General features: G+C 41.1%; 1 protein-coding gene across 1 annotated transcript in view; it reads right to left on the bottom strand.

The window, feature by feature from the left end:
• LOC136857164 (sodium-coupled monocarboxylate transporter 2) overlaps nt 1-16,014 on the bottom strand; it is a 106,745-nt gene that overhangs the window by 72,996 nt on the left and 17,735 nt on the right. The window contains exon 2 of the mRNA XM_067135595.2: nt 2,155-2,368. Coding sequence (XP_066991696.2) covers nt 2,155-2,360 — 206 coding nt within the window. The 5' untranslated portion in view covers nt 2,361-2,368. The remainder of the gene's footprint in view (nt 1-2,154; nt 2,369-16,014) is intronic.

Genomic DNA, 16,014 nt, shown 5'->3' with positions numbered 1-16,014 from the left:
ATATGTAGCATCACAGAGAAATGCTGCAGACTTGTTCACAAAGAATTTATCTGGCAACAAGCTTAAGAGTTTGTATAAGCTTATAGATTTGCAATGAGAGGACAGTTGATTGAAATGTAGTTTTTATTTTTGTTTGAGAAAAGGGGGGAGTGTTGGGATGTTGTGGTTTTCTCATAAAAATAAAAATAAAATGTCACGTGTCATATCTTGTACATATGCAACATTGAAGTTATGTGTCGGTAACTCAGATAATTGAGTGGAGTGGTTTATCTTCACTTGTTTATTCTTTGAACATTTGAATTGCCTGAAATGTGTGAAAGTCAGTTGTAGTGAACAGCTCGTAATAAATGGATGTGTGTGAATGAAGCTGGTGTTTCAATGGTATACTTTGATTACCTAAACCGGTGTAATGAGCAAGAATGAAGATATATCAACACATCTCCTTGAATTAGGAATACCATTTAAATGTTCATTCTTTACACTGTAAAAATTTACTTTTGTTTTTTTATAAAAGTTGTGGGACAGAAAACATTGTAGCCTAGCTGAGGATGGTCTTAGTAAGAGACTGAGACTGGAACTACGGTACTGTAAAAATGAGATGGAATAAAATTCTACATAAATTTTAAAAGTGTTGATTTGGTGGAAGTGTCCTAATTTAAAATTAAGGTTACTGAAAAAGATACAATCACACTCGTTAATAGGCTCCACTATACTATAAACCACAGCACTAAACAATCACATACCGTGCGACATTGCTAAATTGGACTCTTGGAGGACTGGCAACATGTAGCTTGGTCCGATGAGTCATTGTTTCAGTTGTTTTGAGTTGATGGTAGAGTTCATACATGGTTCAGGCCCCATGAAGTCATGGATCCCAGTCGTCAACAAGGCACCATACAGGCTGGTGGTAGCTCCGTAACAGTGTGGGGTATATTAATGTGGTTATCCACCTGAACAGTTCATTGACCAGTGACTGGTACGTTGATGGCTTGCGACCACTTGCAGCTCTTCATGGACTTCACGTAACCCTACAACGATGAGATATTCCAGCAGTATAATGCACCATGTCATGGGGTCCAAGTTGTCCAGAATACATTCGAGAAGCATTCTGAAGAGTTTCAACAACTGCCTTTTGGGATGTAGCGGTGAGGTCCATTCACAACCAAGACCCTGCACCTAGAAATAGCAGAAAGCTGTGGGTAGCTATCCAAACAGCAAGGGTCAGAATCTCTCCATAGGTGTTTCTTCCACTTATGGTTTCGATGCCATGACGAGTTGCTGCATTTGACGGAGCTAGAGGAGGGCCTACATGATAACAGACCCCTATCCCATGACTTTTGGCATGACAGTGTATTAACCAAAGGACTACGGAAGGTTAGGTGCTGGAAGTGCTTAGAAAGTCTGAATGTCAGAGGATTAAAATGTTGAAGCTGGTTACTGGCACGTTAAAGAACTCCTACGGAACAAAATTCTGGCACCTTGGCATAAAAGTAGTTGCTGGTATGTAAAGCCATTATTATTATTATTATTATTATTATTATTATTATTATTATTATTATCATTATCATTATTCATCGTTAGGGCCACTAAGGACCGTGATATCTCAACTGTTTGTCTTCTTGTGGGCCCACCAGGTTTTCATCCTTTCAGAGTGTGCTTTCTTCCATGCATCAGAATGGACATGCTTCAGTCAAGTTGGGACTTCTTCTTGACAAACCTGTCTAAGTTTGTGTTTGAGTGATGCTCGGAGCTGAATGCATCTTTCTGTGATTGCATACTTTAAAAGATCCTTATCGATCTCCACCAACCAAGGAGGAATTATTTTGAGACTTCTGAAGTAGGATAACAAACGTTTACAGATTCTTTCAGCTGGCATTCTGAAGAGATGAGTGTAGAAAGTTATCGTTCTTTTTGGATTATGCTTGATATCTTTTTGGTGTGGGTGTATATTTCTAAATTGCTCCGAAGTCTATAAACACCATCTTTGAGGCTGGGACCAAGAATTCTTTTGATAATCCTCCTTTCCTTAATTGCCAGTTTTCAAGCAGGCTATTATATCTGAAGTTATTATTTATTATTATTATTATTATTGTTATTATTATTATTATTATTATTATTATTAAGGAATACGGTACTTTAGAACAGGGATCATACCTTGCCACTAGAGATACAGCAACAGGAAGGATCTTCATCTTCTTGCCTCCCATCAGATATTCAGATGTAGTTTTCTGACGTGATCCAAAGCAGCCGAAGTACACTCCAATGAGGGCGGACACGGCCAACATGAGAGCAAACATGAGATAGTCCAGCCACTGGAAGAAGAGCTGTGTGGGGACTGCATCCTTCACTGTTGAGGTCATGGCCACTCCTGAAAGTAAGAAAATTAAATATTGATGGTCATTTTCCTCCCTGAGAATTTATATATTCAGTAAATATACAAATATATCAAAATCAATAACTAAACCAGCCAAAATTGGTGGTTTGTTTTAAACAAGAGAAATCAGAGAAATACCGGTATATACAGATGGGAAAGAGATAAGTAAAACTGAAAGTTAAGTTGATTTATTCTTTTTTTATTTCACTTAATATCCGCTATTCCAGATTTCCATAAGAATGCAGTCAGAATGTTTAAAAACTGGCATTTCTTTGTCTGTCCTGTCCAGAATAAGAAGCGAATGCCTTTTTTGAATTTCCAGTTTTTAAGCAAATAATTTGCAGTTCAGAATGACCGCACAGAGTGTTTTAAATTTGGCTTCCAGGACGTGTCTCGGTCACTAACATTTCGTCCACTTTGTTACATCCACTGATAGTATGTCTACGGTACCTTTCTAGTCCACATCAAATTCGTCCACATTTACTTTTCAACTATGCGAATTCGACTAATTTCCCCCCGTCTACTGACGATAGGAAAAACTAATTTCGTCCACTCCAAATCTACCTTTTCTCATATTCCAATGATTCATCACGTTTTTTTTGTAGTAACATTATACACGGCAATCTAAATTGTTATAGTTTATGAACCGTACGTGAATTAAAATTCTCTTCAATTTCAAGCGTTTACTTACTTTAAAAAACCCGCTATGACCATGGTTGCCAGGTATCCCAATTTAGGCAAGATTCTTCCGATTTTCCTCGTGAAAGCTCGACTCCCGAGTAAAGCCGGTCGGAATTCGTAAAAATTCCAATTACCCAACAGACAATATTTCATCTAACTTATTAGTCTCTACTTTTAACTGTCCATTAGAAGAATATACGGTTTTAAATTAAAAGGCTGGATTGCAAGGGCAACGTAATTGACGACGATATGAAAATGCTCGCAACACGGTACTTCCCTGAGTTCTGTGATAGTGTTTGTTCCATTCCATTCTACTCTCCAGTGTCCAGTCAGGAGCGAGTCTACTGTTCGTAGCTTGCTAACACAAACCAGTCAGTAAGGAAGCTAGGGGAAAATCCTGCAGAGACAGAGGTGATAATGTAATTATAACCTATTTGTCTTTGTGGAGTGGAAAATGAATGCGTGAAAATGATACGTAGGTTTAGTGATAACATGATAGCTACAATACAATGTGGCAGGCAGCTTTTGCGTCAGTGGTATTCATTAAGAGCTAAAGAAAAGTAATGTGTAATGTTGTTTTACCGATATTTTGAATTAATTTAGTTGCACGGAGAGCGGGAAATGCTTCGCATTAGTCGTGCGTTGCAAATTTCTCTTTGTTTACATCTCCAATACATTCTGGCACCGTGTTTACATGGCTAAACGTAAACATACTACAGCAGTTGTGTACACGATCGAAGACATGGGTTTGGGATTCTTTTCTTCCTATCTGACTACGATGTTTTCGTGGGTGTATCAGAACTATGCCGACAAAATACCAGGGATGCTCTTCGTGTTACGTTAAGAACGATGGTGCAATTGGATTGGCGGAGAAAACTTGTATTTACGAGAAAATGAGATTACTTTGTTAATTGCGGGCGCGCGATTCAAATTGACGAACTTTGCACAATATCGGTGCGTTTAGGTTATGAGGTTATGGTTGATGGTGATTCATCCGTTGGAGATGGAGACGTTAATCTTTGAGCAGCTGTAGTCTATGTGCCTGCAGCGGGTTTCAATCGGTACTTATAACGTCATTTCATGTGCTGGTGGGGACCCAACCAGGATGACCCATAATCACTGTAGGTACGTAGCTGGGATATATTTTCTGGTTTTGTCCGAAACTACACTCATGTTCTTAAAGAACAGAACACCTTAAAATACTAGAGATAGGAAGTTCATATTCGCACGACATGTTCATTAGTATGTTCTGCAGAAACGATTAGCATTTCGGTCACCCAGGTTCAGCATGTGTCCTGTTGCGTAGTAGGCACTGGGGCCTCCATGGGCACGGATAACTTGTTCCATGCGTGATGGCATCGACGCCTATAAGGTGCGAATGGTGTCCTAGGGTATAGCCATCCACGCTGCATTAACCTGGTTCCACAGTTCATCTTTGGTGGTTGGCATTGGGTCACAGAGTAGCACCCGTCGTTTCACCATATCCCACACATTATCGATTGGCGACAAGTCCGGTGATCGGGCGGGTCAGGGCAAAATTCTGACATCCTGTGACAACAAGAAGGTACGTGTTCGTGCAGCAACATGTGGTCGCGCATTGTTGTGCTGAAATATGGCGTCCGGGTTGTCGTGCAGAAAGGGTATGGCTACGGGTCGCAGGATGTCATTCACGTACGTCAGACTGATCACAGTGCCCTGAACACGCACCAAATGTGATTTGTAGTTGTACCCAATAACACCCAATACCATAAAGCATTGAGTTGGCGCTGTATTTCTTGTGCGAATGCAGTCAATGTGATGCCTTTCCCCCTGTCTTAGCGAACCTAAATGCGACCATCATTTTCAAACAAACCGAACCTGGATTCGTCCGAAAACACTATCTGTTGCCATTCCTGTCCCCAGTGACGTCGTTCCATACACCATTGAGTCTAGCATGTTTATGTACATTAGTCAAAGGTGGGTGGAGAAGTGAACGACGCGGCGGTAACCTAGACCGTAATAAACGCTGACGGACTGTCACTCCTGATAGTGTACGATGTGTTACACCGTTCCACTGTTGCGCCAGAGCCGAGGAGGATGCAGATCTATCCTACAATGCCATTCGGATGAGGTGTCGTTCTTATCGTGGGGTGGTCTGGGTGGTGCGACCAGACCCATCTCGTCGTGTTCTGCAGCCTTGTGTGAACAATTCTATACACACCCGTTGCAATGCCGACACACTTTGTCCCACACAAGCAGCAATTTCACGGATGTATACATCACGTTCTCTCATGCCAATAATGCGCCCCCTTTCAAACACCCTCATTTGACAGCACGGTTCTCACATACGTCTGCGAGGAATCCTGCACGTCTGCACAAGTCACACTGATCCATTACCTTCGGTTTATAGCGATAACGAGAGCCGCAGAGAAATTTTACCAGTCGGTGGTGGTGCGCCGAGATATCGATGTGGACCTTGAGTCTGAGGGCCGACATGATTCAAATGCTAATCATTTCTTTAGAACTTATTAATGCACATGTCCTGTGAATATGAACTTCCTATCTCTAGCCTTTCAAGATGTTTTGGTTTTTATGAACATGAGTCTAGTATACACGAGATAGGAGAAGTCGTGACAATTTCTAATGATTATATTGCGTGCCAAAAGCCAAGATTCAATTGTAAACCTTCTCCCTACCTTATAATTACACACAGACGCGCAACTCGCTCATGGGAGTCAAATAGGAAGACCTCTGGCTCGCCTACTCTGCCGGCCAACGTTCTGATGGTGAAATAATTTTCCACCAACAGGACTCGCACCGGCTAACCAAGGTATCATGCCTTATAGACTTCATGCCTTAACGATCATGGCCACCAGGTGGACTACAGAATGATAATGATAGTCACCACGGTTTATTCTATTTTAGTTTTGCCTCGTTGAGTGGCTATAGACATTGTCAGGGTTACAAGATGTTTTCTGAACTAAATCGGGACTTACTTGAACGAAATCGATATTTCGAAATCTAAAATACTAGCATACTAGTATACCAACTTCCACGACCTACTCGCTTTCTGAAAATGTTAGATAATACAGGTAACTCACACACAACTTGCAAAGATCAAAATTAAGTTTCCGGAAAGAATTGATAATTTTATTTCATCGAATGCAAGTATGTTTTCTTTTAGACATTGCTTTACGTCGCACCGACACAGATAGGTCTTATGGCAACGATGGGATAGGAAAGGTCTAGGAGTGGGAAGGAAGCGGCCGTGGCCTTAACTAAGGTAAGCCTACAGCCCCAGCATTTGCCTGATATGAAAATGGGAAACCAGGCCTGCCGACAGTGCGGTTCGAACCCACTATCTCCTGAATGCAAGTTGATAGCTACGTGACCGCGCGGCCACTTGCTCGGTAATTGTAAGTATTATATTATTCAAGCTCTTTAGGCTTTTTAATCGTAAAATTCGCAGCATTTTGCCCCATAGTGGCAGTGGGCTCATCAGTTGGATTAACACACATTTCTAAGACTCTGGTGGCTAGTGCGTCGTTGAGATCACCACCACTCTCCCAGTTCTTTCGTAGACGTTGCGGCGCTAACCGCAGAGTGGCAAAAATTATGGCCTGTCTACCGGTACTGGCCTTGAGAACCATATCTGAATATTTTATTCCCTGACCTGCATTATTTACTGGATGACTGGGAACGAGGTCGATGGCTGGAGTCGCAAGTGCGGCCAGTATCCAGTATTCGGAAGATAGTGGGTTTGAATCCCACTGTCGGCAGCCCTGAAGACGGTTATCCGTGGTTTCCCATTTTCACACCAGGCAAATGCCGGGGCTGTACCTTAATTAAGGCCACGGCCGCTTCCTTCCCACTCCTAGCCCTTTCCTCTCCCATCGTCGCCATAAGACCTGTCTGTGTCGGTGCGGCGTAAAACAACTTGGATGACTGGGATAATATCCGAGTACGTGAGGTCATGCGTGACTAGTGTGTAGCCTAGCACTAGGCGCTTAATTACATAAGCATGACCTTTGCCTTCTTGTGTTTGACACTTCGAATCTCATAATTTCCTAGTTGGTTGATAAGGGAGTTTCTTAAGTTAGGCAAATTATTATTTGGTTTGGTAGCCATTTTCACCCGTCTCTCCCTTAATGTGATGACCTGACATTCGTCATGGATGTCAGCATTTCGTATGTACCGATCAACCTCTGAGATAAGCCGAAGTACCCGGTTCTGGACAACTTGCGCCCTATTCAGGTGGCTATCGGCGGCAATGTCCCATATGGGACAGACATAATCGAGTAATAGCCTCATCATAGTAGTATAGAAAAAGACTTTGTTTCCTGTAGAAAGACTGTTTTCGCCGTTCAGTAACGGAAATAACTGAGACACCCTTCTATGGACAATGGCCGACGTTTGAGCAACTATGCCGGCGATACGTTAGTTCTCAGTCCAGAGTGGCACCCAGGTACTTGGCACTCGGATAACATCTGAAAACTTCTCTAAAGAAGTTCAGACCGTCATCGAGTTTAGCCTACCGTTCGTAAATAGTGTCGCGTGACTTACTTACATCAATTTTGATTCTCCGCTGCTCGAAAACAGAATTCGAGTGTGGAGAGGTTGCCCTGGAGATAGCGTTCGACTCTGGGTACCTGCCATGAGGCAACAGACAGGGCCGTATCGTTAGCATATAGGTATACTTTAGACTTCGGAGGTTTTGGCATATCGGATATAAATCATTTGAAAAGATCAGGCGCGATCCAACTGCTCTGTGGCACGCCTGCAGTGATTGTGCGGACTGTGAATAGTGCCTTTTCCACTGACATTTAGAATTTCCTCTCGGAGAGGTAGTTCGAAATAAGAGGGGTCAACTGAGGTGGAAAAGCGAACCATTTCATTTCATAGATATGTCTGTTATGTCAGACCTCGTCGAAGGTTTGTGGGATATTCAGAGAAAAAAATCCTGTGTGTATCTGTTATCATTTCTCTATTAGTATTACAAGTTCATTAATAGTGGCATGCTCTTTTCTGAAGCCGAACTGTTCATTTAGCTCCAGATTCGGGTCGTCAATAGTCGTCTGGAGACGGAGTAGGAGTATCATTTAGAATAACTTCGAAATGATGGATAAGAGGCTGGTCGGTCTGTAGTTCTGTGGGAACGTAACGGCCAGACTGGGGTTTGGGTAACAGAGTCACTTTCGCAGAATGTACGAAGTGAAAACAAAGTTAAATAATAAAGAAAGTGATAGGCTTCTTGGGAACATTCTTTAAAAATGCTGCTGAAACCCAACCAAGGCTTGGAGTTTTCCTCTCCTTCTGCCTCTTGATATGTGACGTGACTTCAGTAGGAGTAACGAAATTGAATTGCATAGGCGAACTCTTTTGAAGATTTACAGTGATTGTTGTATGCTTCATTTTCAAGTTTTGGTTTGAGATTCTTTAGTTTCGCGTTAAACTTTACCCTCGTGGCAGCCCATAATAAAAGTAAATTATAACTATATGTATGTATTTACGTGCCGCGCTGTAGATATGATGTACACGATTCCACTGTCACGATCAGCCTAGCCAGCCCGAAAACTGTGGATTCAACACAAATTTCAGTCATTCTTTGCATTTTATTTTTCACACCTTCTCATCCCCTCATGCCAGTGGGAGGTGAACTTAGACTTAAACGACATTCACTATTCATCTCAGCATGGGACGATGGTCTATGTTAGGTCCCTTTAAATAACAAGCGTCATCATCAAGATCTCATCGATCGCAGAAAGTATGGATTATACATTAATAGTGGTCGTTCTATTATTTGTATATTTCACCCACTTTCCACTCCCACTCCTAGGGATTTTAGGGGTGTTACCCCCACAGTATTGCTTTTTTCCTGATAGTAAGTCATATGATTTGAAAGTTTGGTTGAAAGCTATGCTGGAATATAGCAAAGCAAAAAGAAAAGTCATCTCCGTACAGCCCATGAAGGTCCTTGGAGGGGTGGAAGGTAAAGGCTTCCACCATTCGTAATCTCGGCATGTGATGGGGTGGAGTGGTTAGCTCTACGCCCGGCCGCCTTTACCCCCAGGAATTAACCTGGTACTCATTTTTGGTGTAGGCTGAGTGAACCTCAGGGCCATGTGCACCTCCGGAAGTGGAAGTATCGTTTCCTAAATTTTACGACTTCCAGACGGGGATTCGAGCCCACGTCCTTCCGGGTGAACCGAGCACGCCTATACCGCCTCGTCCAGGCAGCCCCTAGGCTGGAACATACATCCATAAACTCCGTCATTTTGGACATTCTTTTTTCACCCTTTGTAACCCCCATTCTGAATGGGGCTGAACTTTGACTTTCATGAAATCCAGAGTGCCACAGTTCATCTCAGCGACCCCGAAAACTATGGATCGAAACTGATATCTGTCGTTTTCGGTTATTTGTAAATTTCGCCCCCTCCCCTAGCGGTGCTAGGGGTGTCTTGTCCCCACAGTATTTTTTTTTTCAGGTAGAAAGTCATATTTATAACAAGTTTGGTTGAGATCTATGCTGCCTCTGCGGGTGGGGTCGGCAGAATAACAGGTGACTAAAAGGGGCCCCTGCGGTTCTCAACTTGGGAGAGCGGGTTGGCAACCACGGGGCCCTTAGTTAAGTCCTGACATCTTTTCCACTCGCTTGTGTTAAGCTCCTCACTTTCATCTGTCCTATCCGACCTCTCTTGGTCTTCCCCGACCCCGACGGCATTAGGTTTGTGAATCCTAGGGAGTCATTCTCATGCCCTTCGCGGCCCTTATCTTTCGTTGGCCGATACCTTCATTTTTTCGAAGTATCGGGACCCTTCCAGTTTTCTCCTCTGATTAGTGTTAATTGAGGTCGGTTGCCCATTATTACTTCCTCTTCAAATAGCAATCACCACCACCGCCACCACCACCACCACTGAGAGCTATGCGGCTGGAACAACCACACATACATCCATAATGTCGGCAATTATGGACATTCTGTTTCATCTCTTCTCAACCACCACGTCGACAGGGACTGAACTTGGACTTAAACGTCATCCTGAGTGTCATTATTCATCTCAGCAACTCAAAAAAACTTATATTGGTCGTTTTCGATTATTTTACATCCTCGCCCCTAGGGGTGTTCGGGGTACCTTACCCCCACAGTATTTTTTTTACATATAGTAATTCATATGTGTACCAAGTTTGTTTAAGAGGCACAGTGGAACATACACACATACATCCATTCCGTCTGGGGCTAAACCATGACTTTATCGACAGCCAGATTGTCACAGTTCATCACAGCGAAACCGTAAACTATGGATTCGACACTAAAATAGTTTTTTTCGATTATTTTTATACTCCATTTCCTTCCCTAGGGGTGCTAGGGCTATCTTACTCCCACAGTAACTTTTCCAGATTTTTCCAGATAGGTGTACCAAGTTTGGTTGAGAGCTATGCTGGAATATGCACACATAAATCCGTAATCTCGGCCATTTTGGATACTTTCTTTTTCACCCCTTCTCTCACTTCCGCCCCCCTCCTCCGATGCCGATGATGAATTGTTGAAGCATTTTCTGAAGTTCTATGATTGACATATATAGAGAAATTTAAGGGTATTTAAATGTGACAGCTTTGTGTCATTGGCTTCTGGCCCGGCAAAGAATTCCTGTAGGGCAAAACTGCAATACTCTCTTATCTGTTAAGGCCAAAGCAATTAGAATGGATGTTAAATGTGAAGAAATGTAGGAGAGGGAAAGACTACAGGCAACTGATACGTTCAATTGCGGCTGTGAGCAACTTGTAATTACACGATCGTTTAAATTCTTCAGATTACAGCATCAATCAGAGCTATGTATGAGATCCCAAAGCTCCAGGACGTCTCATTAGATACAGCAATGGCATGATATAGGCCTAAACTTAAAATTACCCAAGTTGTAAAGTATGTTAACCAGTTGATAGGGCGTAAATTGACTATATCACACCTGAGAAGGCCGGAAGACATAAAGCCTAAATACCCGAAACAATTGTTTCAAAAGAAATTAAAAACCTAATGGCATAAATAATTGCTCATGAGCCTTTGGAGGACCTGAAGTCTAAATATGAATTCTCTCAACAGATTGCAGAAGAGTTGAACATGGAAATAGTGAATATCAATATCTGGAGAGGGACTAACTGCAAGTTACGCCACATATACACACGCTTTAGCATACACGGGTTTCACGGGAAGATAATATGTCTAACCAGTTGATTCCATACTCCAAGGAACGACTGAATTGTCGACTCTATGATATACCCTCTTCCTAGGGTGACCAAATGCAAATATATATATTAAAAGAGGACACGACTATTTAAAAAGGGGGACAATGCAGGAAAAAAGAGGACACAAAAATCCTCCGTTGAGACTTTGAATTTAGAAGTAGATATTCTGATTTTCACATACATAAACAAAATTTATACATTTCCATTATATACAGTAAATTCTTACAAAATTTAAACAATGAAACTAATTTACATGCTTTGCTGGTACTTTTCTGAAGATTCAGTTGCCTTTAGGAGTTTGGGCGTGTCTAACGTATACTTATGAAAAGGTACTCGTGTAATTTCCTTTAAATTATATTGAACCATTAAGAGGATTTTCAAAGATTCTACTTTGAAACGGTTCCTATTAACAGTTACGCCACATTTTGTGCTGAGATTAATGACGATAGTCTTTCTTCACTTGCATTGAGCCCTGCTATAGAAAAAAAAAGTATTTTGCAAGTTTGAATAACTCTGAACTATAGGTTAATTGAAATACTTTGCCCATTTCTGATTACAAGGTAACTTCTTAAATTCAGGGCCATTACCACTCGTACTTTCACTCAGGAATTGTTCGAAATTGCAGAACTGATCAAAAGATTTCACTTCATCAGTTTGAAAGGATTTAGACTGAGCTTGTAAATACAGAATACAATTTTTCATCATTACAATAATTAATATAACTTTTCAGCGCCACCCGTTTAAAATAGGCTTCCTTCAAATCCCGGTTATCTCCTGTCGCTTGTCACGTTGTCAGCAGTCACACATTAACATAGCAGTGTTCTGACGTGGTATTGCTGAGAGAGAAACATGCGGTATACAGAATGGTAAATAGCGTCTGTTATCAGTGTTATCACAATACAAGGCATGCACAGAATAATCGCATGCACTGTATATCCATAGTCACATTTCTATATATCGATACGATATCATTGATGCCATCGCGTAATGAAGACTACTTGTAAAAACGAATTAGTAAAACAAATTACCCCAAAATAAGGAGATTCACTAAAATACGAGGACGCTTCGGGTTTGTTAAATAATCCAACCGGACCCCGGACAATGGTCTAAAAAGTAGAACATGTCCGGATAATAATAATAATAATAATAATGATAATAATAATAATAATAATAATAATAATAATAATAATTATTATTATTATTATTTACAACTTGCTTTACGTCGCACCGACACAGATAGGTTTCATGGCGACGATGGGATAGGAAAGGGCTAGGGATGGGGAGGAAGCGGCCGTGGCCTTAATTAAGGTACAACCCCAGCATTTTCATGGTATGAAGATGGGAAACCACGGAAAACCATTTTCAGGGCTGCCGACAGTCGGATTCGAACCCACTATCTCCCGGATGCAAGCTCACAGCTGCGCGCCCCTAACCGCACGGCCAACTCGCCCGGTTTTCCGGATAAAAGAGGACGTCTGGTCAATCTACCTTTTCCTAAGGGACTATGTCAGCAGAATGCAACATCTCAGTGCATTTTTGAGGAATTGTGAAAGTGAACTGATGTTGATGTATGTTATATACACTGGCATACCAAAAGTCATGGCACAGCAATATTTAAAGGTCATAGTTGGTGGTGCCACCCTACCATGACGTCTTCAAAGTATCACCTGTATCAGGTGTGATCTGACATTTCGAGATTGAGTGTAAACACCGTCTGTGCTCGTCGTGGTAAAGCAACGTAAATTACCGTCTTTCGAACGGGGCATGATAATGGGGGCCAAATGGATAGAACATTCCAATAGCGAAATAGTGTGGCTATTTAAGATTCCTCGATCGATGGTGTCATGTGTGTTTCAGGAATACCTCATACAAGTAAATACCTCGGAAGTGATCGCGATTAGTGGCGTTTGGCTAGATTATCCTTGCTAATAGCGTTGGCTACTTAGTGTATGATTCGAGGTAGTGTATCGATTCATTCAAGTGTCCGAGTGAATCAATTCACAGGAACGGCGAACTCACGGCACACGATTCGGCTGACTCGCAGCAGACAGTGCTGAGTGGCGCAATCACGGATCAGTGAGACAGAATACACACACACACGGTTCATTATCGGCACACTGGGCACTGACGGGGAGCCGAACTACCGCTGCAGCGAGACATACTGAGCAATGGCACACTGAAAGAATCGTACACTATAACGGACTCCCGCTCTCAGCTCCTTTGAAAGTAATACCCACTTGCATTCACTGTCCTCTTCTTACAGGGAGGTTTAAATAATAGATTTATTTATTTGCAGTGTTAAAAAGGTATTGAAAACATAAGTCCCAAATATCTAGCTAGTAAAAAGGTAGGCTAAGGTTATTCTACTTATTAGTTTGATGAATCAGTATTATACCTTAGTTGACATTCGACAATTAATTCAACTGAACTCTCCAGGCTACTTTATGACTATGAGTCATGTTTATGACCACTCGAAATTATCCGTTTATACTGGGAAGAACCGCTCAATATTTTCTCAGTTTGTATGTCGCATCATTGGTCAAGACTTCAATAATCGAATCACGAGATCACCGGTGTACGTGGACATTGAGTAAGGGAGCCTACTGACGCAATAGCTTAAATAAAAAGATGTTGAATTAGATAACCGAAGGGCTTCTGTACATCTCGGGTAGCCTGTACAAAATATGACGATTTAAAAAAATCCCCCTGCTTATAGAATAAGGCATATTTTTAAAGATGACCGAGTGAGTTGGCAATGCGGTTGGAGTCGCGTAGCTATGAGCTTGCATTAGCGGCATGGTGGGTTCGAATCCTACCGTCGGCAGCCGTTAAGATGGTTTCCCGTGGTTTCTCATTTTCACACCAGGCAAATGCTGGTGCTGTATCTTAAGGCCACGGCCACTTCCTTCCCTCTCCTAGCCCTTCCCTATACCATCGCCGCCATAAGACCTATCTGTGTTGATGCGACGTAAGCAACTTATTTGATTTATATTTAATATGTAGGCTACTTATTGTGAAGACAGGTATTTTTACATCTAATTCTATATATATAAGAGTTGTGACCTTTAGAGAACTGTGGAAAACCATAAGTTAGTGTATAAAATTTGAGTTATGTCAATTATTATTATTATTATTAATATTATTATTATTATTATCAATCGATACGTAATTTTTTGTACTGTAACTTAATGAGGAAGTATTGACTTACCGGAGTGATAATTTTACATGCATTTCATTTTTAAACATTTGTTTTATGTTAATATGTGGGCTACTTATTGTAAACACAGATATTTTTACATCTAATTCACTATACTTTGTGGAGTTGTTACTTTCTGAGAACTATGAAAAATTACAAGTCGGTGTAGAAAATTTGAGTTGTGTAGATTATTATTATTATTATTATTATTATTATTATTATTATTATTATTATTATTATTATTATTATTATTATTATTATACACCTTCTCCTTTCAATGGAACTGCGCACCTTCTAGAATTCCACCTGTGATGTAAACCCTGAACTGTGTATCTAAAGAAGTTTGGACCTTTAGTCTTTAGATGTCTCTACTATCGACTTATGTGCCCCCTCTGGCGGGAGGACATACAATTAATTTAAGGGAATTTTCTATTACATAAGTCGCTAAACCTTAAATGTTTGTAGATTGTTTTTTTATGTGCTGGGGTAGTCAGCACTACTTCGTCTTTCTTCTTCCTTATGTTATTAACTAATCAGAAATTTTTGTATATATTTTTGTAGCCAATTAAAATTGGGGGTGTGTACAGGCATTCTGCTAGGTCAAGAGAGTTCGAGAACCTTCCCCCTGAGTTGCTATATAAGCTGGGCGCTTTTGGGTCATTTTGTCACCTTCGTCGCTCCGGTCTTAGAGTGCATACGGTTTAAGTGGAGGAAGGTGCAGTCTTGCCCGTCGTGGGAAGGCCCACCAGCTCAAGGTAATGGCAGACATCTTTTAAATATGTGATAGCTCCAGAAAGTTAACTTGAGGGGAAGGTTTCAAAAGTCCTTCTTAATGTAAATTTCTAAAGTTTAAATCACCTTTTAAATGTAAATTATCAGGCAATTCTAAGAACTCTATTCAAACCCCTGCTGGGAAATGTGTAACTTAGGAAATAAAGTTAAATCCGCAACAATTGATACAAGATGCTAATCTCTGCCCGTGGGACGAAATACTGCACTTGACTGACAATGACGAAAAAGTAAAGAGGTTTAACACGTTATTGTTGGGATTGTATAACAAACACGTACCTAAACGTACTGCTAGGGTGACTCGCAAAGCTGCTCCATGGTTATCTAATGACATTAAGTCCGCAATGGCTGAACGAGATGCACTACACAGATGTTACAAGCAGACATTATCAACTGAAGATTTTGAAAAGTACCGTGTGCTTAGAAATAAAGTCAAACAAATAATCAGAAACAAAAAATATGCGTACTTCCAACAATTAGCCAGTAACTTGAACACAAAAAGTACCTGGAAACAACTCAGATCCGTAGGTATTGGGAGGCAAACTACAAACTCCAATACGCATGACATAAATCCAGATGAATTAAATGCCCACTTTACTAGAGAAATAGTTAATACCCACCCTCATATTATACAAACAACAATAAATTCTCTCCAGTCTACTCCGTTGCCACAACGGCCTTTGTTCGAATTTCGTAAAGTAAATGAAAACGATGTAAGAAGAAAACTAACATCAATCAAATCGCGAGCAATCGGAGT

Source organism: Anabrus simplex, chromosome 1 (assembly GCF_040414725.1).
Source record: "Anabrus simplex isolate iqAnaSimp1 chromosome 1, ASM4041472v1, whole genome shotgun sequence".
NCBI lineage: Eukaryota > Metazoa > Arthropoda > Insecta > Orthoptera > Tettigoniidae > Anabrus > Anabrus simplex.
This window is presented reverse-complemented; position numbering and strand designations above follow the sequence as displayed.